The 27484-nt window shown below is 47.5% G+C and overlaps 1 protein-coding gene across 1 annotated transcript; it reads left to right on the forward strand.

The window, feature by feature from the left end:
- Positions 1-535: 535 nt before the first annotated feature.
- LOC124973168 (TNFAIP3-interacting protein 3-like) lies at positions 536-27484 on the forward strand. Its single transcript, XM_047537278.1, has 9 exons — positions 536-549; positions 1075-1195; positions 12812-12892; positions 13874-13939; positions 15163-15279; positions 17304-17411; positions 19568-19657; positions 22815-22938; positions 27369-27484. The coding sequence occupies exons 1-9, from the start codon at positions 536-538 to the stop codon at positions 27482-27484; spliced, it is 837 nt and encodes a 278-aa protein (XP_047393234.1).

A 27484-nucleotide genomic window follows, 5' to 3' on the forward strand; every position in this document is an offset into this window, starting at 1 on the left:
GGAGCCAGGGATTTGTGGCAGGACGGAATTCAGGATGTGGGGCACAGGTATCTCACAGCCTGCAAGAGACAATGAGTGCAAATGTGAGGGGCAAGTGACATTATTTAGAAATTTTTTTAATTACAAATAAAACAAAGCAAAACTAGCTTTATTACGATAGAGACAAAGATAACTCATATAAAGATCCGAGGTGCTCCACAGAACCGGAGGGTGGGGAGCAGCCACGCTTCGAAGGGCTGATCATGAACTGGACTTTGCAGAGACTCCCTGGGCCTCCCAGTTCTGTCTGCTTCTCTCCTGCTTCATTCCTGGCTCCCTCTGCTCACGGGGTCAGATGTTTACATGTGACCCAGGAGCTCAAGGAGAAGAGAGGCCAATAGCATGGATGGCCTGGCCACAGAGCCTCCCACAGCCAAGCAGCCGTGCCACCCATCAGCCTTCCATCTCCAAGCGTGTTTTGAGAGAGATTGAGAAATACTCCTGCAGGAACACGCTGCCATCCAGGAGGGTCACCTTCACAGAGAAATAGCTAGGCATGGAGCAACACGTGTAAGTGAAACCCACAGGACTGAGGCATTGTTCTCGGTTGTGCTCTGAATGAGAAGGCTTCTGCTCACTCCCACCTAGTATGGAAGGAAAGGAAATGGACTGGAGTCAGAGGTGTGGTTTGCATCTCAGTGCAGGTCCTGTGCCTCTGCACCTCCCTCTGCTCTCACTAGTTGAGGCAGTGGGACTAGGTCCTCCTGCAGGCAGCTCCCAGGTGCTCCTGGGCCATGCCACCGTACTTCTATTTGGCAGCAGGCAATTGCCTAGGAATTGTTCTCAGGTCAGTCGTAGGAGTTCAGAAATTCTTATGAGGCAGGCTGTGATCAGATCCTGTGACCCCAGCTCTGCCAGGCTCTTGCCCTTTAAGTGCGCCTCCATTTGTGAATTTCCTAAGCCCAGGTTTGCTTCTCCTAAACCCTGGAGAAGGATCACACAAGGCATCACCTCCATGGCATTCATGAACTCACACGACCTTGAAAGTTCTTAATGACCTTTGTCACACGTGGCATTCCCATGTCCCCAGGGCAGGTGCGAGAGCATGGAACAGGACAATAAAATCTGGGATCTGATTGAGAGAAATGCTTCTCCTGATCCAAAAGATGTTCCTGCAGAGGGCATGCTGAGTCACAGAAATGCATGTCCTCCGAAGGTAAGAAGCCTCTCCTTCCTCCTCTTAGGGCCACCTGCTCATGAGGAGAAACTCCTGGGAATCCCCACCCTTCACAGCAGTCACACCCTTCCTGGAGGGGTGAGGCTGCAGTGCCACTGCAAGGCTTTCCCATGACCACATCCTTCTGCTGTAGAGTCCTGCCCAAGGCTTCTCCAGGTGGTGCAGGACAGTGAGGAGGGATCCCCATGAGCAGGCATTCCTGGAGGAGGCACCCTGGCCTACTCAGCACCATTCCTGTCCTGCTTTGTCTTATAGTTATTGCTTCATTTTACTTTACTTGAAATTCAAAGGAGGTAGAATTTCCTCATTTGAAGATATTTATCTGTGGCACTTTGTTTAAGCAAATGAAATTCAAGACTAAGCTTGAGCTAGGAATTTTGTGGACCACTTTCTAGAAACATGCCATAAAGGCTTCCCTGAATTTTGGGCCCCCTGATGGTCCTCCAGTCAGAAACCATGCCTGGTGGTCATTACAGAGTGTACCTGGCTTAAGCGTTAGTTTATTCTTCAGCTTAAAATGACTCACTTTCTCAAGTAATGTGTGCTCGTGGCAAGACTGCACGAATCATGCAGGGACTTTTGCTGTGGTGCTGGTGGGGCTCGGTCTCCTTGAGCAAATATCTGCTCTGAGGTCACCAGAGGACACCCCTCTGCTGTGCACCTCAGCACTGCAGCCAGCCCTGCTTCTCCCTCTCATTCTCTCTCTCTCTCTCTCTCTCTCTCTCTCTCTCTCTCTCTCTCTCACACACACACACACACACACACACCTGCTTTGTTAACTGGCATCCTCCCTTCAGCAGACATGGCATGCCCTTCTGTCGGGGTCTTAAGCCCCCTTGCCCTTCTCGACCAGCGGCAAGGGAAGGGGACACTCCCCAACAAGGTCAGATCAGGATAGGTAAGGCCGACTGACCGCCTGCTCCTCAGCCCTCCCGGCAGAGGACAGTCAGACGCGTCAGGGAGACCCGTCACAGCAGGAACTCATTTATTGAGGAAATCCCACAGCTTTTATGTAGGGTGGGGTCTAGGTGGGAACCAATCAGTTTAAAGGTCAGCAAGGCAGGGGTGTTCACGCAGGCGAGAGTCCCATTGGACTATATGGCAAGCATGAGCTGATCACATTCGCGGAACTGTCGTTAACCAATCCCTGAGGGTGGTCCGGTTTATCTCATGAACCTTTGAAACCGCCTTTGAGCCTTGATCCTGCTCACTCACCAGGAAGTAAGGAGTCAGCCTGAGTCAGTTAACGTCTCATTAGTCCCAACACCCTTCTGCCCTAAGCTCACCTACGGTGCTGCCTTGCAAGTGCACACACCAGGGGCTCCGCCTCACTGCACCTGTACAGTCAGCAGCATCAGCCTTTTGGCTTCATTCCCAGCACCCAGCACCCTTTCTGTCCCTCCTGTAGGGAACCGGCTGCTCACAGGCACTGCAGGCACTGATCCTACTGAGATCTCATTTCCTCCTGATCTGACCTTCTTTTCTTTCCAGTTATGAATGAATCTTTGCTCCTGGCTTAGGGTTAGAAAAGGATTCTTCCTACTTCCTTTCCTTTCCTCACACTACAGCTCGTGGACCTCATGTACACCTCCCCCTCTCTCTGGGAAGTGTGTGCTTCTCTCCAGGGCCCTGTTCACCTCTCCCCTGGAGACACTGCATGGTTACTTCTCCAATCCTGTCCCTGTCCTCCAGGTCCCACTCTCTCAGGACAGCCCTCTCACCCACAACTCTCCTGGCTGTCTGTGGGATCCTTCCTTGCTGATGACACTCTCTGTCCTCTCTGCCAGCCTCATGCTTGTAAGTTCTGTCCACTTCTGGGGCTTCATAGAGACTGAGTCTCCCTCTCAGGCCCTGCATCTCCACCACCTCACTGAGGAAATATTCACCTCTGGGACACGAAAGACAGTCAGTTCTCAGCTGGTGTTTTGTGTCTTCCCTGTGAAATATGAGGCAAAGACACAGAGGGTGAGCTGTGAGGCCCATGGGCTAAGGAAATCCAGGGAGATTCCAAGTAACCATCCAGAGGTCACAGAGACGAGTGACACAAATGAGTCTCTGAGTAGCAGAGGGCAGGGGTTGAGTGGAACTCTACCCCTAAGACCAGCCACCAAGCCACACCCGGGCCCCTGTGCCTTCAGCCTCTCTTATCACCTGCCAGTCAGAGATGTGCTTGTCTGTCCACTGAATGCACAGTGAGAGACATGTCATCTCCCAGGCAGTGCTGGGTGTTCCCTTGGCACTTCCGGCAGTGCCAGCCCTGTCCCCACTAGCACATAGCTGGCGACCTCTGACCCGAGACACCAGAGCAGCTTGTGCTGTCCATCATGCTGGTCCCTCATGGGCACTTGCTGCTGTCCACTGACTCAACCTTCTCCCAAACCCTGCTCCACGGCATGGCCACATGCATCACAAGCTAGCCATCCACTGTGGCCTCTCCTGCCCACCCGCCTTTCTGGCTTCCCTTGAGTGGACTGCCTGCTCCCTTGGAGTGGCTTGGGCCCTGTCCACATCATGGGACATGGGCTGAGGCCCTGACACGCCTGCTGGGTGGACCTAGGCTCTTCTCCACCTGCACAGTGAACTCTGAGTCTTCTCTGCTTGTGCTGCTTGCCCTGCCCCCTCCACTACCTTCCCATGCTGGCTGGTGGGTGGCTATTCACCCAGTCACCCAAACCTAACACCATCTGGGCTTCCTCCAGGTGGTCAGCCAACCATCCAGTGCCTGGGACCATGCCTGTCCCTGGTATTGCCTGCTGTGGGAGCCTTGGCCCCCTTGCCATGGCCGATGGCCTCAAGCCAGTGACCCCTATGCTGTGTCTGCAGTAACCCTACAGTCCCATCCAGCCTTCCACAGCCCTCTGGGTGTTGAGAACTCTCCCTCATGGCACCCACGGCCACCCACTCCAGTCTCACCAGATGTATGCAGGTGTCTGCTTCCCCCTGGCCCTGGGCTCCCTGAGGAGGCACACAGTGTTCCCCAGAGGCACTGAGGACCACGACAGAGTTTTCTGGAAGATAATTGTAAACCACTAGTTTGATTTCTTGAGCCCTGGTAAGACTAGGCTTGTGATCGGTTCACCCCTAGAATTCTCCTACAGAGTTCTGGGAGTCTGCAGGGCAAGTGGCAGGTGCAGAGCCCTCTTGATTGGAAGCCACTTCTGGTCTTGCTTATCGTGGTACTGAGCTCACTGACTGCCCATGGGTTCCGAGGCTCAGCAGTCACTGCTGCTTCTAGATGTAATTTGTGCCAGGCTCAGCAGCACTTGTGGGTGTCCCTGGCCATGCCAGTCATGCCTGGGTGACATTCCCAAGGCCCACCACACACTAGCACCCCCTGCCCTGGAGTGGGAGACTCATTCCCTGCAGGCTCCATGGAGTTTCAGTGCCAGAGTGCATGTCACCCCCATCTCCCGTCACTGGAGCTGTAGCTGCTCCTCTCTGGTGCCAACTCTGTACCAACTCTGCAGAACACTCCTCTACATACATTCATTTAACCCTGATCCCCTGCAGATGGGAAGTTCAGGTCCAAGGAGGTTAAAATACTTCCTCCTGGGCTTACAGTGCACAGGATGGAGATTCTGAACCTTGGTTCAAATTGAAAGGACTGGAACCATTTCCCTGAACTTCCTGCTTCCCTCACATCAGAGTCACCTGGGAGCTGGTTCAGACCTCAAGCAGATGCAGGAAGATGCTGTCATCAGAGTGGACCCTACGTGGGACCTAACACGTGGCACTGGATCAAGCCCTCCCTGGGGTCAGTACTCCCCAAGGAGCCTGGGGAGTCCTCAATCCCTGTCCAGCACAACTTCCTCCATCTTCCTCTCAAGATGTCTTCAAGCATCTGATTTCTGCTTTCCCTGATGGAATCTCTGTGGAATCGCCATTTTCACCCCAGCTTGATGTAGAGGGAAATGCTACACTCAGAACACAGTGAACCCTTTACCTCCTTGCCAAGATCCTGGTAGAACTGAGACAAGTCTAGGAAAATTCCTGTTTGGGCAAGACAAGTGGGAGCTCATGGCCAAGGGACAGCGGAGGGCTCCTCTGACTTCCCCCAAGGAAGTCAGTGTAAGAATGTCAGGTAGACCCATTTCCAGGAGCCAGTGATGGATTTCTTCATGACTTAGTGAGATGAGAAGGAGGCAACTGCATAGAAAAGTGACTTAATGAAGGGTCTGAGCCACTGCAGAGTTCCCTTTTCACTAACCAGCATTGCCGAGAATGAGTGAGGAGGGAGAATGCGCACCCAGGAAGGGGCAGTTGACTCATAGCCTCGAGGAAGTGGGGCAGCATCACTGATGAATGTGAGAAGTTCCCCAATGCCAAGTACACTGGGTGTTCTAGTGAGCAGCAGTAGGAGGCTGGCAAACAGAGATACTCCCCAGTCTTGGTGGCCGAGGAACAGCAGCTACCTCAGTGCAGAACATGTTAAGGTTGTGAAATGTCTTAAAAATAGGGCTGGTGATAAAAAGTAAGAGGGAAAAATGAAAAGAAAAATGGGATCATTCTCCTCGATCAAAAGATCCAATCCATTCCCAGGGGTGTGACGTGACTTTGGAAGATGCATGGGTCTTGGATAGATAGGAGTGCAGAGGGATGGTCAGCTGTACCTCACGATTGCAAGAGTCCTGCTTCTCAAGCCCACTGCTTGACCAGTCATGGTAGGACTTGGCTGTGTGCTTTCCCTTCATGTATGCAGACATTAAAATCCAGAATGCTACTTCAGTGGAAGAACTATGGGAACAGGTGGGTGAGTCTTCCTCAGAGAGAGTGACTGTCATCAAACATGGACATGGGGGAGGGGAGCAGGAGGAATCAAAGTCATGCTTGGGGACCAAGTGTCATGGAATCACTGCACTAGACAATGCTCGTGGAATTCTGTCCTGATGTCATTTTAAAGATACAATTTTATTGCCAAAATACTATATCTTATGCCTCATATTCTTAGTAAAACACATCCTAAGAGAGATAAGTTTGTATAATTAAGAAACAGTCAAGAGAGACAAATGCTCAGAATCGGGCAATTAGTTCACAAACACAGCTCTGAATACATGTCCTGACCAGGTCAGCAGCACAGGTAGGGCTCCCTCTGTGTCAATCACCTGAGAGCCCTGGAGATCTGCTTGGCTGCCTCCACCTTGCCTGGCTGTCCTGCCTCACAGCCTGCACCAAGGTCAAAGGCACCACAAACCACAGTCCTTGATTAGCCACCCTAAGAGAAGAGAAGAAAGAAAAAGTTTGCAAAAGGTATGAGGAATGTACATCACAGCTAGCAAGATGTGTCCTGAGACCATGGGACCTGCAGCTGTGTCCTCAGTGAGAAAGTAAGGCATGAAGTCCTGAAGTGTGCTTCTCATGAACAGGTTTATTTCCAGCCATGCCGGGAAACAGGGTGCAGCCTGGGAGCAGGAGGGAAGTGGCCATGTTCTTAAAAAAGTAGACAGGATTGAACTTGCTTAAGAATCTTGTCCTGCCTTTGGGCTCACTCTTTCTTTTCTATTCTTTTTCTTTATCTCTTTCTTTCTTTATCTCTTTCTTTCTTTATCTCTTTCTTCTCTCTCTCTCTCTCTCTCTCTCTCTCTCTCTCTCTCTCTCTCTCTCTCTCTCTCTCTCTCTCTCCCCTCTCTCTCTCTCTCTTTCTCTCTCCCCCTCTCCCTCCTCTTTCCTTCCTTCCTTCCTTCTTCCGTCCCTCCCTCCTTCCCCTCTTTCTTTCTTCCTTCATTTGGGTTTTAACTTCAAGGCAGCCCAAGATATCAACCTTGAATAAATATGGATACAAGCTAAGAGAGGACTTCAGGTGGATGCAAAGCCTCACATGGATGGCCCTCCCATCTCCCAGGCCTAGAGGAAGTGTTTTCAGTCCATGGGAGTGATGTGACCTTGGCTCACCTCAGGACCACCAGGGAAGCTTGCAGACTACAGGAAGGCAACATGCTTTGCTGTAACCACATTGTGGGAAAGATTTATCTGGTTTCTCCTTTCACTTCCCTTCCTTTGAAACCTAAATTAACTATTATTCATCAATATAAGAACTTGAGAGGAGCTGTCTGCCTCAGGCATTATGCTAACACTCCTGTAGGGTGGGAGGGTTTGGTGTGTCCCAGCCCTGTGTGGACCTGAGCAGTAAGGCACAGCAGGCACACAGCTGTCATGGTGGTGTTCACATTTCAGTGGTGGGAAAAGAAGTGGTGGGAGAACAGAAACAGAGAAGTCTGTGGTCTGTTGTTTGCAGCACTGGGGAAATAATGAGGACAGGAAGGCACAGCCCTGGGATAGGGAGCAGTTTCCACAGGATGTCCAGGCAAGGTCCACACTGAATGCGAGGGGATGAGCTGGGTGGATACCTGGGTATAGCTTTCTGGGTTGGAGACCAGGCTCAAGGCCAGCAGTGTAGCCAGGATGTGAAGTGGAGTGAGCCAAGGGAAGGAGGCTGGACGGGGTGAGAGAGGCTTGGGCCAGACAGTTTGAGTTCCTTGATCACTGGGAAGACTCTGCCTTCACTCCAGGTGAGATGGGAAGGCACCCACAGGTCTGAGCACAGGAGGGACATGAAAGGACATTTGAAAGCCTCAGCCTGCATTGATAGTGGCTGGGCAGGAAAGCTTTGAGGTACTGCAAGGTTCAGCTGGGAGAGGAGACTTGGTGGCCATCCAGAGAGGCCAGCATTCTCCCCAGGTCACATAACTGGCAAGCCACGAGGTCATAATTTGACACAACCAGACATCAGTCACTGCTGGACATGCTCCTACAAATGCTCCTGTTGCATGAAACCAGGAAGTCAACAGTAAACCCCTCATTCTGAATGAGAGATGAAAGGCCCCACAGCCAGCAAGCTGGGACATCTGCAGCTCTTGAGGCCATGGTGGCTGTTCTTTCTGGATATGTTTGTATAGAACCTGCAGAGTGTGCAGATAAATGGGCTACAGGCTTTGATGTAAAATGAGACCTGAAAGGTAAAGTTTGTGTTCTAGAAAATGAAAGTTACTAAATCTCATGGGGAAGACAGGTTTGGGGGGAAATCAGGAAAAAGACTTTGGCCAGCTGGAGAAGGAGGGGTGTGAAGCACCCCAAAAAGAGGACAGTAGGCAAATGCAGGGGGCTCTGGAGTCAGGTGTGGTCCACTTGAGTGCCAGATAGACTGCTTGGCAGATATTTTCATTGCTACTGTGTAACTTTTGCCAGAATCTGTTGACTGGGTACTCTTGCTGGTCTCTCCTATCTCATATGCACTGTGCATCTCAGGCCTGCTGGTATTGAAAAGCCACTTAGGTCACAAGCTCCTTGGCTCAAGGGGACTCAGCATCCTCCCAAGGGTGCTATCCAGAGTTATTTAATCAGGAAACTGAGCCTCTAGTAACTTCCTGCAAACCATCCTCAGATGCCAGTCAACTTGCCCAGTTACATGGGTACCTCAGAACCCTCGACCTTAGCTCTGTCATCTCGGCTGCTGGCTAGATCACCCTGCAGTAATGGGCCCCACACTGCAGCCATCAGAGGCCCACCTCCTTGGAGGCCCAGTGCAGTGCCCGCTGGTGCCATGAAGGCCTGAGGGGCCTTCCTGGGGCTCTGAGGGCTTGGGTTTCCTCACCACTTACCCTCTGGCTTTCATTGCAGGCCAGCTTTCCATTCATGCATGTATGTATACACACTCATGTACACATGGTACACATCTGTAAGCATGTGTGTATAAAATGCTGTATGTGTATATATGTGTACACATAAACACGTGTGCATGTGGACACGTGTGTATATTTGACACACACATGTGTGTGTTGGTGAACGTGGGTTTGTGCACCTTGCACCCCTACATATATTCACTGGATGCAGGACCTCTGCTCAAAATTGATTGACATATCAATTTTGGCCAGTCACTTCCTTTTATCATGTGATTCAGGTAGTGATCCATGGCAAGGTCAACTTGCTGTCCCTAAGCTCTTACCTGTGTGGTCATGGAGAACAGCCCTGGAGGAGGATGCCCCACTGCCCCATGGCAGGGTGGAGGCTGAGCCCCAGGCCCCTGGCTTGACTCACCCAGGTCAGAGGTCACCAATGGCAGAGTGCACTCAGGTGAAGCTGCAGACCAGAGGATGTTGTCCCTTCTTCCTGTCCTTCTTTGTGTTTCTGCTGGTTGATTTTCTTCCTCTACATAATGTTCTAGTCACTTGGGAAGTGAGGGGTCTCAGGTCAGCCTTGGACTGGGGAACCTGTTTCTCTGAGCTTTCAGCTGGGGCTCTCCCGAGGCAGGGAGCACCTGTAGGGGCAGGGCGATTAGAGGGCATCCAGGGCCGTCACCCCTGGCAGGTCTGCGGAGAGCCCCCCTGCACCCGGCCAGGTTTGAGGTTCCCAGAGCATTTCATAAGCTACACAGAGCTTGCAGGAAGCCGCTGGCTGTTACCCTGCAGCAGACTGATGGTGATGCACAAGTGTGGGTTTGTGCTCAGAACCCACCACCTAGTGGAGGGCCAGCAAGGGACCTGAAGTGCCCATGCAAGTGAGAGTTCCCTGCCAGAAAGTGCCCTGTGAACCCCATAGAGAAAAGGTCAAAGGAAACCCAGAAATTTATACACTCCTCTGTGTGCTTGAGGGTCCATGTGAATCCTCTGTGTACTTGTGGGTCCATGTAGTCTCTGTTTAGTCTGTGTCGGCCTATGTGTGTGTCTATCTCTGTGTGTTTATCTATGCAACTGTGTGTGTTGGGTCTATGTGTATATGTGTGTGTATGTCAGTGTGTCTGTGTGTGTCTCTCTCCATGTGTTTATCTGTGTGTATTCAGTCTATGTATGTGTGTATGTCTTTGAGTCTGAGTGTCCATATGTTTGTGTCCATGTGTTTGTGTCTGTATGTCTGTGTGTGTTGGGTCTGTGTGTTTGGGTGCGTTTATGTGTTTCTGGGTGTCCATGTGTTTGTGTCTATGTGTTTGTGTCCATGTCCATGTGTTTGTGTCTGTATATGCCTGTTTCTGTGTGTGTGTGTGTATCTCTGTTTGTGTTGGGTCTATGTGTGTTTGTTTATGTGTGTCATCTCTGTTTCTAATGAAAAATAATCATTGTAATTTTTCTATCATGAGTTAGTGGTGGTGTGTGTTTTTCCAATTTTGCATATTTGGTCTTGCCCTGCATGCACCATAAGAAACTTTTTCTCCTCTTCATTCTGCTTCTCAAGATTCCCGAGAAAAGAGCTTTTATGGCACATTCTGCTCAGGGCACATCTGGAATGAGCGCTGTACACAGTTCTGTGGAGCAAGCAGAGGTAAGAAGACACTTCTGGTGATGGACAGGCCACGTGGGTGAAGGAACAAATGAATGAAAGAAGTGCTTTCTTAATTTTTTAAAAAGATAACTAAGGTATAATGAGAAACTGCACTGCATGTTCCATTTAGAAATTTAAGTGGTAGCATCATAATTTAAATATCTCAAAGTTCGTATGGGTATTATGGTAGAGAAAGAAATGCCAAGACACTGAATATGGATCATGCTTTGTAGAAAATACTTACAGGGAATTATGTATGGGAACATTTTTTCTGTACTAGAACTCAGGCATTAGAAATCTTTGCACTTATTGCAATATCAGATGCCTTTTAATCAACTGAAAAGCAAAGCAAATGCTAGTGAAAATTTCCCCAACCCTCTGCATTTGTTTGGCTTTGCTGTATTTTGATACACAGGACTAATATCCAGAGAAAGCCCTGCAGATACAACTGTGACTGACAAGACACCATCCTCAGTGCCTTCTGCTTCAAATAGACTCTTTTGAAGATATAGTATCTGAATCTTATTGATAAAATCAAAATCAAATCAAAGTGCTTTACAATTTTTTCCAGAGAAAATTATTTATGAAAACCAACCAGCCCACTGCCAAGCTTCCCACATCAGCACTCCCAGAAGGCAAGAGTGTAGAGATGTTTTATGGTTACAGAGTTTTGTCTACCTCACGAATAGAAGGGCTTTCTGAGGACCCCAGACTAACATTTCCAGCATAAGCTATGATTGCCAGGATAATGGATTGTTAGGACCCCAGGATGACTAGTTAGATGTGGAGATGCCATTTCAAAGTCTCCATCCAGTGTTTAGGGATCTCTGTGTTCAGCAAGCTGGGGGACCCAGGTGTGCTCCTGTAGTCTAGAGCCCTGTTTCACTGTGCCACTGGGTGCTTAGCTCAGTACACACCAGGTACGGCTGGCTCCCAGCCAAATCCAAAATGCTTCATGGTCATTCAGTTCTAATCTCATTTCTTAGAAGTCTTCCCCAAAAGGAGAAGGTCATTCACAGGAACCAACATGCTTGTCACCTGGACTTCCACATCCCCCTTGGTGATCAGCCAAACCAGCTTCTTGAGGTTAATAGCAAGAGAACAATTCTGAGTTTACACAGAAGCTCACTGTTAAAGTGTGGTCTTACTCACAACATGAGTCTAAATAAAAGTTGATAAAGTAAAGAGAAGCAGCTATACAGGTATACTACCCTCAGACCGTAAAATACAAGACATACTAAATAAAGATAGAGAAATGCAGTTTCATAAATCATTTCTAAGGAAAGAGACCTTGAAATCCCATGATGATAACAGAAGAGCTGTTTCCTCTAAACACTTCTGTCAAAGACAAACCTGTGTTGAAAATATTCTTAATTGTTCATGCATATCCCTGAGCAGTTCCATGGTCCAGATTAACACTCATAAGAGACTGAATGCAGATCATCACACAGCTGTTTCTATTACCTATGACTCTTGGCACAACACAGAAGAGGTCCTTTATGCAAGTGACAGTTTAGTTTGATGACAGGCAGCTCTTCTAGAACTTCTGTGCTTTCTTTAAATGAATATTCACATCCTTGACAAAAATAGCCAAAAAGAAAGATGATAAACATTTCCATTGAGCCAATAATTTGTACTCTAAAGACTTTATTCCAAGAGCTGTTTAACATTACATAGTGCCAGACAATCTCTGTCCACACCCACCTTTGACATGCTGGAGTCCACAGTCACTGGGGTTGATTTCCTGTGGTTTGCTATGATTTAGTGGCACATGTTGGTCTTCATTCTTGGTGATTCTGTCATCCTCTGACTTTTGCTAGAGACATTCTTTAGAATTTGCGGGTAATGTGTTCATGGACACTACTGTGAAAATGACTCTTGAGAAATGTTTACTACATAAATGTCTAAAATGTATCCAGAAACTGATCCAATTTCTATAGGCCTTTCTACAATTTTTTTTGGAAAGGGATTAAAATTTAAATTCAAGAAGTTCTAACTTCTGATTTGTTCATTATATAGATATATTTCTGATTTGTTAGGATTATTTTGGTGACTAATTCTTATAAAGGGGTCTCATTTATAATATGAAGTTGTGCACTGACAAGTCACCATGAAGGAGTGATGGGCCAGGGTTTTTGTTTCTGTTTGTAGGGCTGGGAATCCAGCCCAGTCCCCTGTGCATGCTCATCATGCATTCTACCACCGAGCCACCTCTACAGCTCCAGAATCAAATGATTTTATAAATCACAATGTAAGAGTTGGCTAAATGCATGGTGTTTGTGAAAGACATCATTTCTCCTGTTTCTTTTGCAAATTGTTTTACCTCAATCCTTTTTTTCTTCCAAGTGTGCTCAATCATCAAGAAGAAAGAATGTGACAGATCCTCTTGAGCAAAAGATAATGTGCTTAGAGAAACAGAGAAAAGAGGTAACTTAGAAGTATTGGTTAAACCCATGTGTCATGGATCAGTGCTGAGAATAAGCATTGTGTCTTATTTTTTCTAAGTGACAGTATTCATCTCTCTGATACTGCATTGCATTATATTGAAAGAAAACACTGTTTTATCAGTATTTATGTAATGCAAAATGAACAAATGACAAGGTCACAAACTTACTTGGCATTTACAATCCTATTTTTCCCTATACTTCCTCCACAAGCCCCATGTGACTATCTTCTTATATTGATAAGTGCTGGAATTTCTCTTAATGTAATAAACTGCAAATTTTTCTACAAGGAAACTAAAACACAGGTCATAGTGTTGTCTCTTAATTAACATGTAGCTTTAAAAACTTCAAAGTGTTTGAAGCCTAAGGTATTTCTAAATATTATCTTATAGCAAAACTTATTCCTTGAAAAATCTATATTTTTGAAAATGTAATAGTTTCCATTCAATGAGTATACATCACAATAATGTATCGATGCTTTGAAAGCATAATATTGCAAACAAATAATTGTCAGTTAATAGGGTAGAATTTGATATAAACTTTTTAAAGCTAGAGAAATAATTCACTATACTAATTAGTGTATACACATAGAAAAATGTGAAAAGACCCTTCACACATTAGTAAATCTTACAGAAAACCATCAACATTACAACTTTTTACCAGATTCTGATTGAATTAAACAAAGATTAACAGTCACACAATAAGGAAGTTGAAGCCAGATAATATGTTACTTAGCTGGCTAGTTAAGATACACCCAGATTTAAAGATTTTCATATGTGAACCAGTTATGCACAGGTGAGAGTGAGTCAGCAGATTTTTCCAGCCCACCCAGAACTTGCTGGAAGGAGTTACTATCTTTACTCCTGGCTTTCCACTCAGTAGCCTCAAAAAGTGATTCTAGGTTACCCAGATTTCCAAATGGGCAAAAATCCTTTGTTGATTCACCAGATTTTAATAATTTCAGCTCCTGGAAGTTAATCAGCAGTGGGAGCAGCAAATTAGAAGCATGAAAGAACTTTATGAAAGAAAGGTAAGCACCTGTCTCTATTCAGGTTTCTTTGACCTTGCTGGGTAGCCATGTGGAAGCTCAGGATTGCAGTTGAAGAACGATCTGCAGAAGGCCAATTGTGAGAGCAGGAGTAGAGGGGGTGGGCTGAGGGCATGGGCGCATCACTGGCCTCTTGGTACTGAAGAGGAATGAACCCTGCTGGTGGATTGCCTTGTGCAGCATTAAAAAAATGTGCTACAAACAGCCTCCAGTGCTGTCCCCAGAGTGTGCTTATCTGTCCTGCCTTCCAGCATGGTCACTAGCAGCCATAAATGCACCTTACAGACTGCAGTGTTCATTAGGGACAATCTAAAGTCCCCACTGTTTCCTGCAAGAGCAGCCTCTAGTTCTTTAGATAGGGAGACAAACAAGCCCCGCCCATTTCCTCTAAGCAGCTTTGGCTTTGGTGAGAAAGCAAATTTTTGGAGAAAAATCTTATTAAAATCAATGTGTAATTTGAAAGCACTCTATCTCCAGAAAGAGAAAAGGGAAAGTAAATCCCCTAAATAATTCAGAATTAAGAAAACCCAAGTGAGTTTTACACTCACTTGTACACAAGTGAGTAATACAACCACATTACTAGTTTCTTCCCCCTTTTGTTAGGCAATGCTGTTAAATTTAGAAGGTGCAAGGTAATGCTCCTACAGTACCTGGCAGTGGTAGGACACCTTGCTATGCCCACTTTTGGAGGATCCTGGACCTCCAAACTTTAGAGATCTTGATCTCAGAACGTCTAAGCTGCTGCCCTGAACCGCTTGCAGGAGTGCTGAACATTCTAACAATGGGTATGACCCCCCCCTGGGAAGACGCACCCATCTCTAGGTTCTCCCACTGGACCTGGTGTTGCCCTGAAGTCTGCAGATGGCCAACAGGTTGAAGGCCCTGGTGTGGGCATGGCTGCCTCTTCCACAGCAAGCAAGGTGCATCTGGAGACCCACGGCATGGAGGGCACCCACTTCCCCTGCCTGTGGTCAGGCGTCACGCCCTCTGAAGCAGGAGGAAGGAGGGAAGAGAGGGAGGCTGCAGGTGTCAGGTCTGTGCTTTTTGGGTTGGCTTAGTTCCTTTTAAAATTCAGACATCCTCCTGTGTGCTGACTGACGTGCAGGAGAGGGGCACTCAGTCCCCAGGTGCACAGTCTGGGCACAGGTGCCGAGTGTGGGTGCAGGAGAGGGGTCTGCAACTGTCTGCCTGGTTCTGTTCCACAGGTGGCAGAGCTGAGGACCAAGCTGAGCACAGTGGAGGATGCCCTGGGCTCTTTGAAGTGTGAGAGGCTGCGGAGCCAGAGTGCAGGTGGCGCTGCCCAGGACCTCCGGCAGGAAGAGGTGGGCCTGGGCTGGGACTGTGGTCAGGTGGACCAAGCACTGCAGTACTGAGGCATGTGGGGCGGAGTTGCGCGTCTCCAAGGCAGCCCATGAGGCACAATCGAAGAGCACACGGCTGCTTGCCCGGTGTCCCAAGCACAGGCGGCTGTAGTGGGCCGAGCTCACTGCAGAGAACTGGCCCTGCTGTGCTCATAACTTTGCACAGCAGTCCACCCAGGTAGAGTTGGTTCCCTTTGCCTTTCTCTTTGTGTACAGCTCCTCTTCCTGACTATAAGAAGAATACTAAGGCAATGCCTTGTAGTTGCAGAGTATCTTCTCAGCTTTGCAAATGGGCACTACTCTTGCAGCTATAAAAAATACATTTTTTAAAGCATGTCACCCTCATTATCTCCTTGAACATTCTCGGCCCATTCTTTTGCCACGCTAACAATGACAAGACTGGGGCCAGAGTGTGGCTCAGTGGTAGAGCGCTGGCCAGGGACCCAACCTGGGGGAGGCACGGGTTCCATTCCCAGCACCACAAGAAAAGAAAGATAAATGTGAGCAGAGACAAGAGGGGAGATGGCTTGTCTGGAGCCCTGTGCCCCAAGCCCTGTGCCAAGCCATCTCAACAGGCTGGGACTCTGAGGCCCCCTGCATCCCTCTAGAGCAGGATGCCACCATCAGTTGGGAGGGCATTTCCTCTAGAGCGAATTCCGTTTCTTCCTGGGTTTACTTACAGTTACTGCATGAACTGCAAGGGTACGGCAGGGGAAGAGAGGAGAACCTTAAAATCTAAGGCCTCTCTTTTTAGGTATAGTAAGAAAACAGAGTGGTGACAACATAGCAGGGAACTCACCACTGATCCCATGCTGCCCTGGCCATGTTTTAACCTAGGCACAGATGTCAAGTCCTGCCCACTTTACCTGCCTTGCTTAGGCTGTCTACCACAGTGCCTCAGGAAGCAGACTGGCAGCTCCCTCTCTGCCCTTTCACATAGATTCCTTTGCCAGTGACACCTGAGCAGGAACCTTAGCAACCCTCTGCAGTTTGGATCATTTTCTAGTTAAAATAATTTTCTCTTAAATTGTGCTAAATTTGAAAATGATTGGCTCATTTTCCAAGTGAAAATGGCACGTCCCATTCTATTTAAGCAAAAGCAAGTAGAAATATTACCCCTTTAAAGGAAATGAATTACCTAAGTAGACTTCTTAAACAAGAATTGCATTGGGAAAACACTAATGACTAAAATCATCCAATTTGACACATTTTATTAGCTATTTTCTCATCCTAAGATACCCATATTGTGCAGTGTTTATTTATTCTCAGCAAGAATCCAATTTCCTTCACAGTAGGTTTACTGCCTACTGTGGAAAATTAAGAAGTGTGAGTCATTGTTTGAGTCCACATCCCATTAACATCTAAGGAGTGAATCTTCAGTTCTTTCTAACACTGGGCTTCCAGGTGATGATCTGTATGTGACTTCTGGTGGCAGTCAGACTTCTTGATCTCTGCCTCTTAAACCAACAATGGAATAGATGCTCTGAGTAGTGATGGGTAGCCAAGAGTCCTATTTGCCTAAATTCACTTCCTTTTCCTTCTCTCTCCTACAGCCTAGTTTAGGATGGGGCTCTGAGTTACTAGATATTGTTTTATTGCAATTTTTTTGTAGAATTTGCAAGTGTTTTCACTGAGTCCCTTGTCCATCACCTAGTAATTGGAACTGAATTATTCTGAAGACCTACTTACCTGATCAAGAACAGTGAAGATTGGGGATTTTGGTGTCTTTTCCTGGGGTCACCAAACTTCTAAGAAGTCGCATTAAGTCTTGATAAAGAAAAGCTATCTTCAGTCCTAACCTTGTCCTCACCTCAGAGGATGCTGTTCAAATGAAGCTCATAGAGACAATACTGCAGATCCTCTTGTGTGATTAGAGGAGGGGAACTCCTCTCTCTGCCACTCACAGCTCAGGTACAGGGTCCCTGTGGACTTTGATTATGTTCTGATGTTCTTGCTCTTTCCTTCCAAAGGAAAGTAAAAACTGAAATGAAGAATTACAAGAATTGAAGAAAGAGAATAAGTTTTTAAAGGAAACAAATGCTCTCACACTGAAGAAGGAGCATTATGAATGTGAAACTCAGCATCCTAATAAGGTACCAGGCAGTCCTGGGAGCTGAGGCCAGTGATCCCTGTGGAAGAGCACAGTCCTGCTCAGGTCTCACCACGTGGCCCCAGCTAGGGGCATGCACAGGGCACAACTGCAGCTCCACCAACCACACCTGCAGCCTTCAGCCCCACCTGGCTGGGAGGCTGTGCGACCCCTGCTCCCACAGAGGGCAAGGCAAAGAGAAATGAGAAGCCACAACAGGCAGTGGGAGCACAGCACATCTTTCTATCCTCTTCTTTCCTCCTTTCTTCCTTCCTCCTTCAGGTCTGAAGAGTCACATGAAGCAGGTGAATGCTGCAAACACTCACCTTTAGGTCAACCCAGGAGCTTCCTGAAGAAGCAGCTGCTCTTTAAGACAGTTACTGTGGAGCCAGTGAGGTACACAGGGAAGCAAGCTGAATGCCAAGCTCAAATTCAACATTAAGGCTAAGGCACACTTTTCACAGGGGAGCCCAGCCATCAGGGCTCTCAGGAAAATGCCAGGGGCTTAGTACCTGAACTCCAGTACAATCTTCACAGGAGCAGCTGTGCATTGCTCAGAGGATGAAAAGAAGTGTGTGCATGTGTGTGTGCGTGCGTGTGCGTGTGTGTGTGTGTGTGTGTGCTTTCTATGTGCCCATTCTTAATTTCCTGGAGGAAAAAACATAAACTTCAGTGAAATTTTTCATTTCAAGGAAAATATAAACTTCTTGCTGTTTAGTTTTCCAAAATTCAAGCCACATGTAGTGCCTAGGTTTGGGGCAGCACAGGGTGACTGGCCTTTAAAACGTGCCCAGTCCCTTGGTCTTGGACTGTTTGTCTGTGGGTGGAAATAGTCTGTATCCAGAGGTACCATTTGAAGATCCCCAGGTCATGTCCTCTACCCTGGTGGAGCATGCTTGGATGTGTGCTCTAATCTACAACCACCCTAGAGTCTGGGTGCCACCTTGCACATGACTTAAAAAGTTTGCTTATTCTCAAATCTCCTAGAACTATATGCTTTTACACAAATTTCAACAGGGCCAGGGTGCAGCTTGCGGGTAGAGCTCCTGCTCTGCAGCCCAGGGTCTGACACCCAGCACCAAAAACAAAACAAAACAAAAATCTGACCGAACATAAATTATCAGAGAACTTTCTGTTTTTTCTGCAAATTCTTCCTGGAAGAGGAGGAAAAATCTTCTTGTTTCTCTTACAACTTCCTGAAAAGTGATTTTCCTGTTGGCCTGGACAGGTCCTAGATGCTGAGGGGTCTGTCAGGGACTCCAGGTCTGATGGCAGGACTCAGTCACAGGCTTGCTCTTACCTTGGGGTTTCACAGCCCAGTGGTGGGTGTGTCCCTGCATAGAGGATTCGTTGGTCAGTGAGCAGTGATGTGGCTTGAGGGGCGCACAAGGCCAGATGTGTTCTGTCACAATACAGGAGGTCACCTCAGCAGGGACAGTGTGTCTTCAGTGTGGAGGTACTGCCTCCATGTGGCCTGCCAGGAGGGCACACCACACCTATGGGGAACAAGGGTGTGGTGTGGATGGGAACACAGGATGGCTCACTTCACCTCCTCATCCTGACCCACCCAGTAGTGCCTCAGAGATATTCTGACAGAATGAAACTGCCTGTAGCAAGGCAGGGTGTGGGGGGCACAGTAGCCAATTGGCAGGAGCTCCCTTCTCTGGAGGTTTCCTCTCTTCTTGGGGACATGGAGGCATTCTGCTGTCATCTGGGACTAGCCACACCAGCTTTTGAGAAGTGCAGATTCTTGGGCCCTGTCCTCTGGGCTCCCAGGTCGGAATCTCTGAGGCAGTGCCCAGGGCTGGGCATGTGCTCCTGAACTCTGAGCACCAGGGAAGGAGCACCCCTTTGACTGAGGCTCAGAACTGGCAAAAAGGCTGTAGATAAGTCTTCCATTCACAGTTGACCAGGTGGGAGAGGGTCCAAACTGAAGACCTCCAAATGACAAGGGCCATGGGATAGCAGCAACATCAGCTTACCTTGGGGAGCAGGTGGGTTCTGAAAATGAACCTGTGTGAAGAAAATCAGAAGAAGGAAAGCAGCTGTGGGACTCAGGGCTGCCTGGAGGTGCCATCAGGAAGCCCAGGGCATGACCAGGCTGACCTCAGCTGTGCACTCGCCTTGCAACAGGCTCTGCAGGATGTCTTGAAAATCTAGAGTGGTCCATCTTGGGAGGGCTATTGGGGGAAGTGCATGGAGCACAGCCACGTGGCCATGAGAACTGAAGTGGAAGTCTTCAGGCAGCAGGTGAAAAGCAGAAGGGTCTGTGCCTGGGCAGCACGTGGGGCCCACTGCTGTTCAGAGCAGCCACCCATGCTTGTTTTAACTGGAATTACTGATGGTAGTTTCCAGGCAGAATGGAGCTCAGCTGGCTCACTCCCATAGTTCATAAAGCAGGAACTGAGTCTTAGTGGGGCACTGGCTTGCCCAGGGTCACACTGTTGAGATGAGTAAGATTCTGTGAGTGCTGGAGTTCCATGCAGGCATAGTTGATTTTGAAAACACTACTCACCTGTCGGGGTTTCCGGAGCCTCGGGCATAGTCAAGATGGTGCCTGGCGCTGGGCCAAAAGCGGCTAGCTATACAGTAAACAACCAGCAAATTCTGATGAGTGGCTAATTGATTAGAGCATGCCTCCCTCGCGTAACTGTTCTATGCCTGCAGCTGTCCGCGCGTTTACCTCGTGTACTCTCCCCTGATTGGTTGAAGTGTATATAAGCTTGGCGTCTTCCTGGGGGAGGGGGTTTATGCAGAAGAGAGTGCAAGAGAGAGGTGGAAGGCGGTCGCAGAAGCGGATGAAAGCAGGAGAGCGCAGAAGCGGCCGAAGCAGGCGAGAGCAGAGTGAGAGAAGGAGAGGAACGGCTAAGTAAGAGGGAGAGAGGAGAGCGCAGGAGGGGGAAAGTGAGAGAGAGAGAGTAAAAGAGAGAGGGACAGAAAGGAAGGAAAGGAAGGAAGACCGTGCACAATAAACTTCTGAAGCTTCAGACGTATGTCGTGTCTTTCTGCGGCCAGAAAGGGACGCGGTGGGACGCGATACTCACCCAAGCTCCAGACCTTTTCAGAAAATGGTAGTGGCCAGACTAGGATTCTGTAGCTATTGGCCTCCTGTCCTTTGAACAATATGGGCAGTTTTCAAAGAGTCCTTGGCTCTGTTTATAGACTGAAGCATCAGGTCTGCTACTCCACATGGGGCTGGCACCACCAGCAACTAGTGGAAGCACCATGACTTCCCTCTGCACCCCTCGCTGTGGCATGTGGAGGGCAAGAGCGAGCACAGTCCCCACAGCACAGGCAGCAGAACTGGGAGGTCATACTGCCTGAGCTACTGTGTGTCAGCTCAGTCCAGCAGGCTGGTGTTCACCTCCCTGAAGGGTCAGCCGTGCCAATGTTTCACTTCCTGTGAGGTTTAGATAGCAATGAGTACAAGGGACACACTGGAATCCCAGGCCCTGAGCACACATCATCAAGAACCTACTATAGCACTGTGGGACACCATGTCATGGGACGAAGGGCTGGTGACCACTTTGCTCTGGACAAGTGCCAGCTGCAAGGATCTCAACATATTCATGTGGAAAGCTGGGCCATGGTGTGACTGCTTTTTACCTGCTGTCATCACCTCGAAGGAGCAGTCCAGGTTTAAAATCCAGAGCTCTGACTGGTCAAGTTGGGTCTTCTCTTCCACAGTTCCATGTGATAATCTGCCTATTACACTTAGGATCATGCATATGGCTTGAATATGAATTCATAAACAAGTGAGGGTGACGTTCAGTTTGTTAAGCCCTGCCCAACTGGCAGCCCAGGCAGGATTCCTAGGGTGGGCACTGCTGGTGTTCAGGCACTGGGCCATTCTGGAGCTCAGATACATGCACACTGCAGGCCACAGGGTGCCTGGCACATGGGTTGCAGCAGGATCAGCCTGGAGGCAGGCCAGACAGGTGTTCTTTAGTATTCACTGAGGAGCAGAGCAAAGGCTTTCTCCCCTTGGCACTGGGGAGAGTGTGCTGACACTCTGCACTCACATTTTGACAAAGCACACTTCTAAGTCAGCACTAACAACAGCAGTGTCACCAAGCACCACACAGAGCATTAGAGGTTTCAGACCCACAGAGAATATGAGTTAGCACTAAAGTGATGGTGTGGCTAGAATGTCCAGTTCTCCTCACATGGGCTTCCCCCATTGAACATGCCTCTGGTGACTGTTCTCTCTGTCTGAAACTGAGCCTCAGCTCTTGACAAAAAAAAAAAAAAAGGAAATAAAAATGTCAGCTTGACTGGATGTAGTTTCCTTGCAACAGTGCTGATGAATAAGGACTTAAAAATGAAATCTATATGTGTGTGCATGTGTATGTACAAGTGTGTGCACACATATATATGTATGCTATATATGTGTATACATGTGTGCACACATGTGTGTGCATATAGGTATATGTGTGTGCATATGTGCACATGTGTATGCAGGTGCATGTGTGTGTACATGTGTGTCTGTATGTGCACATGCCTCTCCACCAAGATCTTCATGCAGTGTTTGATCTCCCCTCCTGTCTGTGGGGTTTTGTTCTGAGTGCTTTAGGTGGCTGCACCTCTAGTTGAAACCTGCTCATCCATTCCTGCTGAAGGTGCTGTGTACATTGGTGCCAGACAAAAATCCAGCTAAGAGGTTTCCACATAGAAGTGATTTAAATCGTAGTCTTAGAAAGAATTATTTTGCTTCATTCTCTACCTTTCATTTATTTTTATAGCTTTGCATGTTAGTCTCCAAGCTACCAGCCAGTTATAAACAGCATTAAGGATAAACTTGTTTGATTACTTTTCTGGAATATTTGGAATATCTCTTATGAAGTGTCACAAAAAATATGACTGTTTTTTTTAATCATCTACCTCTAAAATTTCTCATAAGGACAAAACCTGAGACTGCCTCTCAACAGTCCCATTTTGCTTTTCCACCTCCATCCACCTTTCCTTCCTGTGTTCAGCTCGTGCTTTGTATTTGGAAGCATTGGCATGCCAGTACTTAGTGGCTTCACTGAACAGCTATTGCTAGCAAACTGCCTTTTAGAACTTCAAGCAGAGTCCTGTGCTGGGGTTGACTTGCTCCCATAGTGACACTTAAAGCCAGCCAGGGCTCCAGCACAATGGAGCACACAGCAGAAGCATGAGTGCAGGAGGTTTTAAGGAATATACTGTTGTCCCCTTCTGAATTCTTGAGGCATGTCAAGAAGGACTTCAACTCTAGAAGTGAAAGGTGAATTGCAGTCACATGCATTTCTCTGCCCCACCCTGAAGAAGTATTGGGGACAGAGGGTGGGCATGCCTAACTGCAGAAGCCCAGGTGGCACCGGTGAGGAGATCACTCAAAGGGCCCAAGAGCACAGGTGAACAGTAACAGCAAGTGCATCTTTTTTAGGTACAAATATGTGAAGAAGACTTTAGAAAGGAGCAGTCGGATTGGGAAAGACTCAACCAAGAGAAAGAAGAGCTGTGCGGGGGGTTCATCAAGCTTGGCCCAGTTGACCAGGCTGAGTTCCCAGGTACATGTCAAAATAAAGTCCTGTTGCCAAGCACATGTATTTTATTTTTATTTTCTCATTTGAAAAATATTCAAGGCTTTTGAATTCTGTCAATTGACATTGGGTTTTTGAGAGGGCTGCACCTGGGATGAATTAACTCTTAAATCACCTTGCGAGCAGATGAAAATGTCTGAAATTTATTTTAACTTGAGTACATTGAGGAATGACCCAATCAACTGGATTCCAAAGTCTTTTATAAAATATAGTTCTTCTGATCTTTTTCTCATAATATTTATCTTAGGAGAATGGTAGTCGAACTATCTACTACTTAAGTTCAGTGAAGTGGTTTCTAAATTCTTGTCACTTTCTTTGGAATGTTCTTGTCTTCCCAAAACATGCATATTTCTAAATGCTGTGCACATGTCTGGTGAAGCCCAGGACCCTGTTCACTGGGGCCCAGATTTAATGTAGCTAGAGCACTTTCAAGGAAGTCATTTTATTGGGCTAGAATGTATTGAATGTAAATGAATTACAATTAAGTGTAATAGAAAAAAAGTAAACTCAGGAAGTTTCTATTAAGTGTAAATACTGATGTTAATGAGGAACAATGTAGTTAATGCAGTTTTGACTTAAGAAACTAAAATAAACCATAAAGTTTTTGGTTTGCAAAATTATGCAGTGCTTTTCAATAAAGAGGAAACGGGTGCAGGCCTGCTGTGGAACTCTTGAGCTTCGAGACTTTCAGTCTCTGAAGAACTTTTAAACTCTTTGCTGTCTTCTTCTGCCTAATGCAAAGTGGATGGTGAATTTCATCTAATTTCTTCTCTCATAGGATTCCAAGAATTAACTTGAAAATATTAATTTTATGTGAAAAATTATTTGGTAGAACTATTTCCTCTCTAATAAATGAGAAAGAATAAAATAAAGGAATTATAAAGGAAATTAGTAGGAATCAAAATGTAATTCTTTAATTTTCTGAAAGTAATCCATGAAACCTAATAAACAGTTTATACAACAATGGGGGAAAGTTCTGAATATACTGGGTGAAGAATTACTCTTCTAATTTTTATTTCTTATATGCAAAACTCCTTTAATTTCTTTTAAGTTGTTAGTGCACAAATTACTTTTTCCTGGCATACTTCAATTTTATTAATTCTACTCTATTAAGTTTAGGTTGGTTCCTTTGCACCAAACCAAAAAAAAAAAAGGAAAAGTTCAGCCTGGTGGTAAATTAGTACCTAAGATGGGCAATGTGCTTTCCATTTTAGAACTTTCATTCCAACCAGGAAAACAGTCCATCTACTTAACATTATAGAACATAGGTCACAAGCAGTTCTGGCACCTGTGCATTTATAAAAAGCAATTTTGACTGATGTCAGCTAAATAAATATATTGTCCAAGTAGTATGGTAAAATTGTGTTTATAAGCTAAGGAAGGATCTTGAAACTGATACCTTAAAACTCTCAAAATTTTTCTTTAAAATAATGATAGCCCAATCACTTATTGTTCCAAAGTCTCATTCAGCCAGGTGTGGTGGTGCATACCAGTAATTCCAGTGATTTGTGAGGCTGAGGCAGGAGGATTCCAGGTTTGCAGCCAACCTCAGCAATTTAGTAAGATCCTGTCTCAAACTGAAAAATAAAAGGGCCAGAGTGTACTCGGTGGGAGAGTGCCCTGGGCTCATCCCCAGTAGGAAAAAGAAAAAAGAAAAAGGAAGAAGTCTCCTTCACTGTGGTCAAACAACACTAGAGCCCCAAAAAGATACTGGGAAGGTCTCATGACCTATGCTAAGTGAGTGGTCAGCAGATTAAATGCCACAGTACAATAAAAAAAACCTCGGTTGAGTAGAAATTATCAGAGTTGAAAAGAACTTTAAAATACAAGTATCAGGTCAGGTCCTCAGGCACTGGTCACACACCAGGGTGCACACCTGCTGCCACTGAGGAGGTTTGAAGCCAGCAGAATGGTGCAAAGGTGGGGAAAGATCCAGGCTCTGGGGCCCACAAGTAGTAGAAAGCAGGGGTGGGGCCACTGCCTTTGACCCCCGCCCCTGGGCAGCGACCCTGAGTGGCTTTACTCTGCGTCCTTCTCCATCCTAAGATGAAAACCTCAGCCCATTCCCTGCCCTTTCCTCTCACCCTAAGCCCCTCAGGAGCGCAGGGTTGCCTATGCTCCACTGCCTTGGTGCACAGTGCGGGAAGGAGGATGTCTGGTCCCTCACACAGTCACGCAGAGCTGAATGGCAGTGCCCTCTGGGTGACAGTGCAGCACAGGCTGGCTCCTTGTGGTTGAGTGGTCAGCACGCTTCTTCGGGCAATGTGGTTTAGGTGGGTGTGCATTGCCACAGGGCTCGGCCAAGTGCAGAAGCCTGTCCTTGCAAGTCCAGGACCTGGGGCAGAAGAGGATATGTGGCCTGCCCACCTCACCTGCAGATTCTGTGTCTGTGGATTTCTCTGTTTGCTAAAATGCACTCGTCACCCCATATCAGTACTTGAGGTGCTTTGGTGGGACATTAATGAAAGTGGCCAGTGGCAGAAATCTCCAGGGTGCCCTGTCTTTTCTCTGGACGCCCACGTGGTCACACACCCTCCTTACAGCCTGTTCTGTGGCACCCTGTTCTTTATTTTTGTGGTTATTTCACTGTTGAAAGAAGATTGCCTGAATGCCATCCAGGTTCCCAGGTGCCAGAAGGCTGCGAGGCACCATCCAGAGAGAGCAGGCCTGGCAGTGCTGCTGCTCATGAGCTCCGAGTTAAGGAGCCCCTGGCACTGGTTCCATGCAAGTGCTCCCAGAACAGGGTTGATAGTGAACCCAGCCTTCCACCTGGGGCAGTGTTTAAGGTGACCTCAGAAGACAGAGTTGTGCACACAGCAGGAGTCCAGTGTTCACAGTGCAGGCTGGACCAGAAGTCTCACAGTAATGCCTGAGGCCACAGGAGGTCCAAGGCAGGAGGGAGGAGGTAGTGGGTGGGACTGGAAAGCCACCATGTAGGAGGGGATGTTTGTATGATGGGCATGACCACAAAGCCCAGGAGAAGTCAGCTTTCCCCAAGTGTCTGGTGTGGAGGGAGCCTGGCTATAGACTGCAGCTGAGGTTGGGTCTTGGAGGTTGGGGGACATGAAGCAGTGTGACTTTGACACTTTCTCAGCATGCCCAGCTTCTACATGGGGCTACATGAGGACCACACAGAGTAAGGGGGTTCCCTGTGCTTGTGCAGAAAACTCATGGAGCAGCCCACTGCCTGTATCAGTCCAGGTGAGGTTTCTACAAGCTCCTGGTGGAAGCCCTTGACTGTTGGGCTGAAGATGCCAATTTCATTCAGTAAGACAGACAGACACTGTAGAAGTGTCTCTGTGGATCTAGATCCAAACAGATTCAGCAAAGACTGAGAACTATATGGCCTCAACACATTGGAATACCAATTTAAAGGTCTCCAGCTTTCCAGATTTCCCCTGGGGATTTCGGGACAGAGGTGACCTGGGCCTGAAACCCAGCTCTTTGCTGGCACAGCTCTTTGCTGGCACCACTGCTCCCCATGCTGGCCAGCCACCAGGTATCCTTAAGGCTCCAGCTCCTCCTAATAAGAAAATGCCTTTGTTTTTTCTGTACATTGAAGTTTGTCAGATGGAGAAAGAAAAATTTGAAAAGCAGCTGAAACAGGTACGTTACTCCTTACCTGCCCTCATTGTGGTTGAAGTGGTAACTTCCAGTTTTATCCACAGTTACTCCTGTGTTCAGCTGGTCTTGCCCATGGGTGGTCAGTGCTCAGGGACCACCAACATTTCAGCCCAACACTTGGGAAAAACACGCTTCTCAGAGTGCTTGACCAGTAGTGCCAGCCTCCACGTGTTTCTTTTGGAAGGAGGTTTACTTCACAGACCCACGAACACCTGGGAAATACAGTCCCTTGGTATTTCTTGCAGTTGCTGACATTATTTGTGGTGGAAAACCACATCCAAGGCCTTTGTTTCTTCCTAGAAATGGAAGGTCTTCCTGGGCACTGAATCCTTCTACCCAGTCAATCCTCCAATATTTTCCAAAGCTGAATATTTTTTTTCTTAGTTCCTGACTTCCTGCCTGGAGTTAGCTGTGTCTCTGTCTGCAGTTGGAGGGAACCTCTTTCCTGGATCAGAGCCTGGTTGGTCTTCATGGAAGTCCTCTGTGAAGACAACTCGGAAGCACAATTAACTGTGTACACTTTCCAAGGGCTTCTGAATTCTCAAGATGGAGGAGTAATTGTAGTGTCACCTCAGGGAAGATTTAGCCAGTGAGCCTCATCCTGTGAGTTCCAATCCTCATCAACTTATTTACTGTTCTGGGTCATAATTATGCCACACTGGGCTACACCTGAAGATTGAGCAAAACCTGATGTAGGAGCATGTAATGATGTGCGTCCCATTTCACCCCTCCCAGTCGACCAATGGCTTTGTCTTCCCAGATGTGTTTCCCAGCTTGCATCTGTGGTTCAACTTTCCACCTGTGGGATCCATGGGTGCCAGCAGGCCGGGGCGCTGTGCAGGACCAGCAGGAGTGCCCAGGAAGTAAGAGCTCCCATTTCAACAAATAG

Source organism: Sciurus carolinensis (assembly GCF_902686445.1).
Source record: "Sciurus carolinensis chromosome 14 unlocalized genomic scaffold, mSciCar1.2 SUPER_6_x, whole genome shotgun sequence".
In the NCBI taxonomy this organism is placed as follows: Eukaryota; Metazoa; Chordata; class Mammalia; order Rodentia; family Sciuridae; genus Sciurus; species Sciurus carolinensis.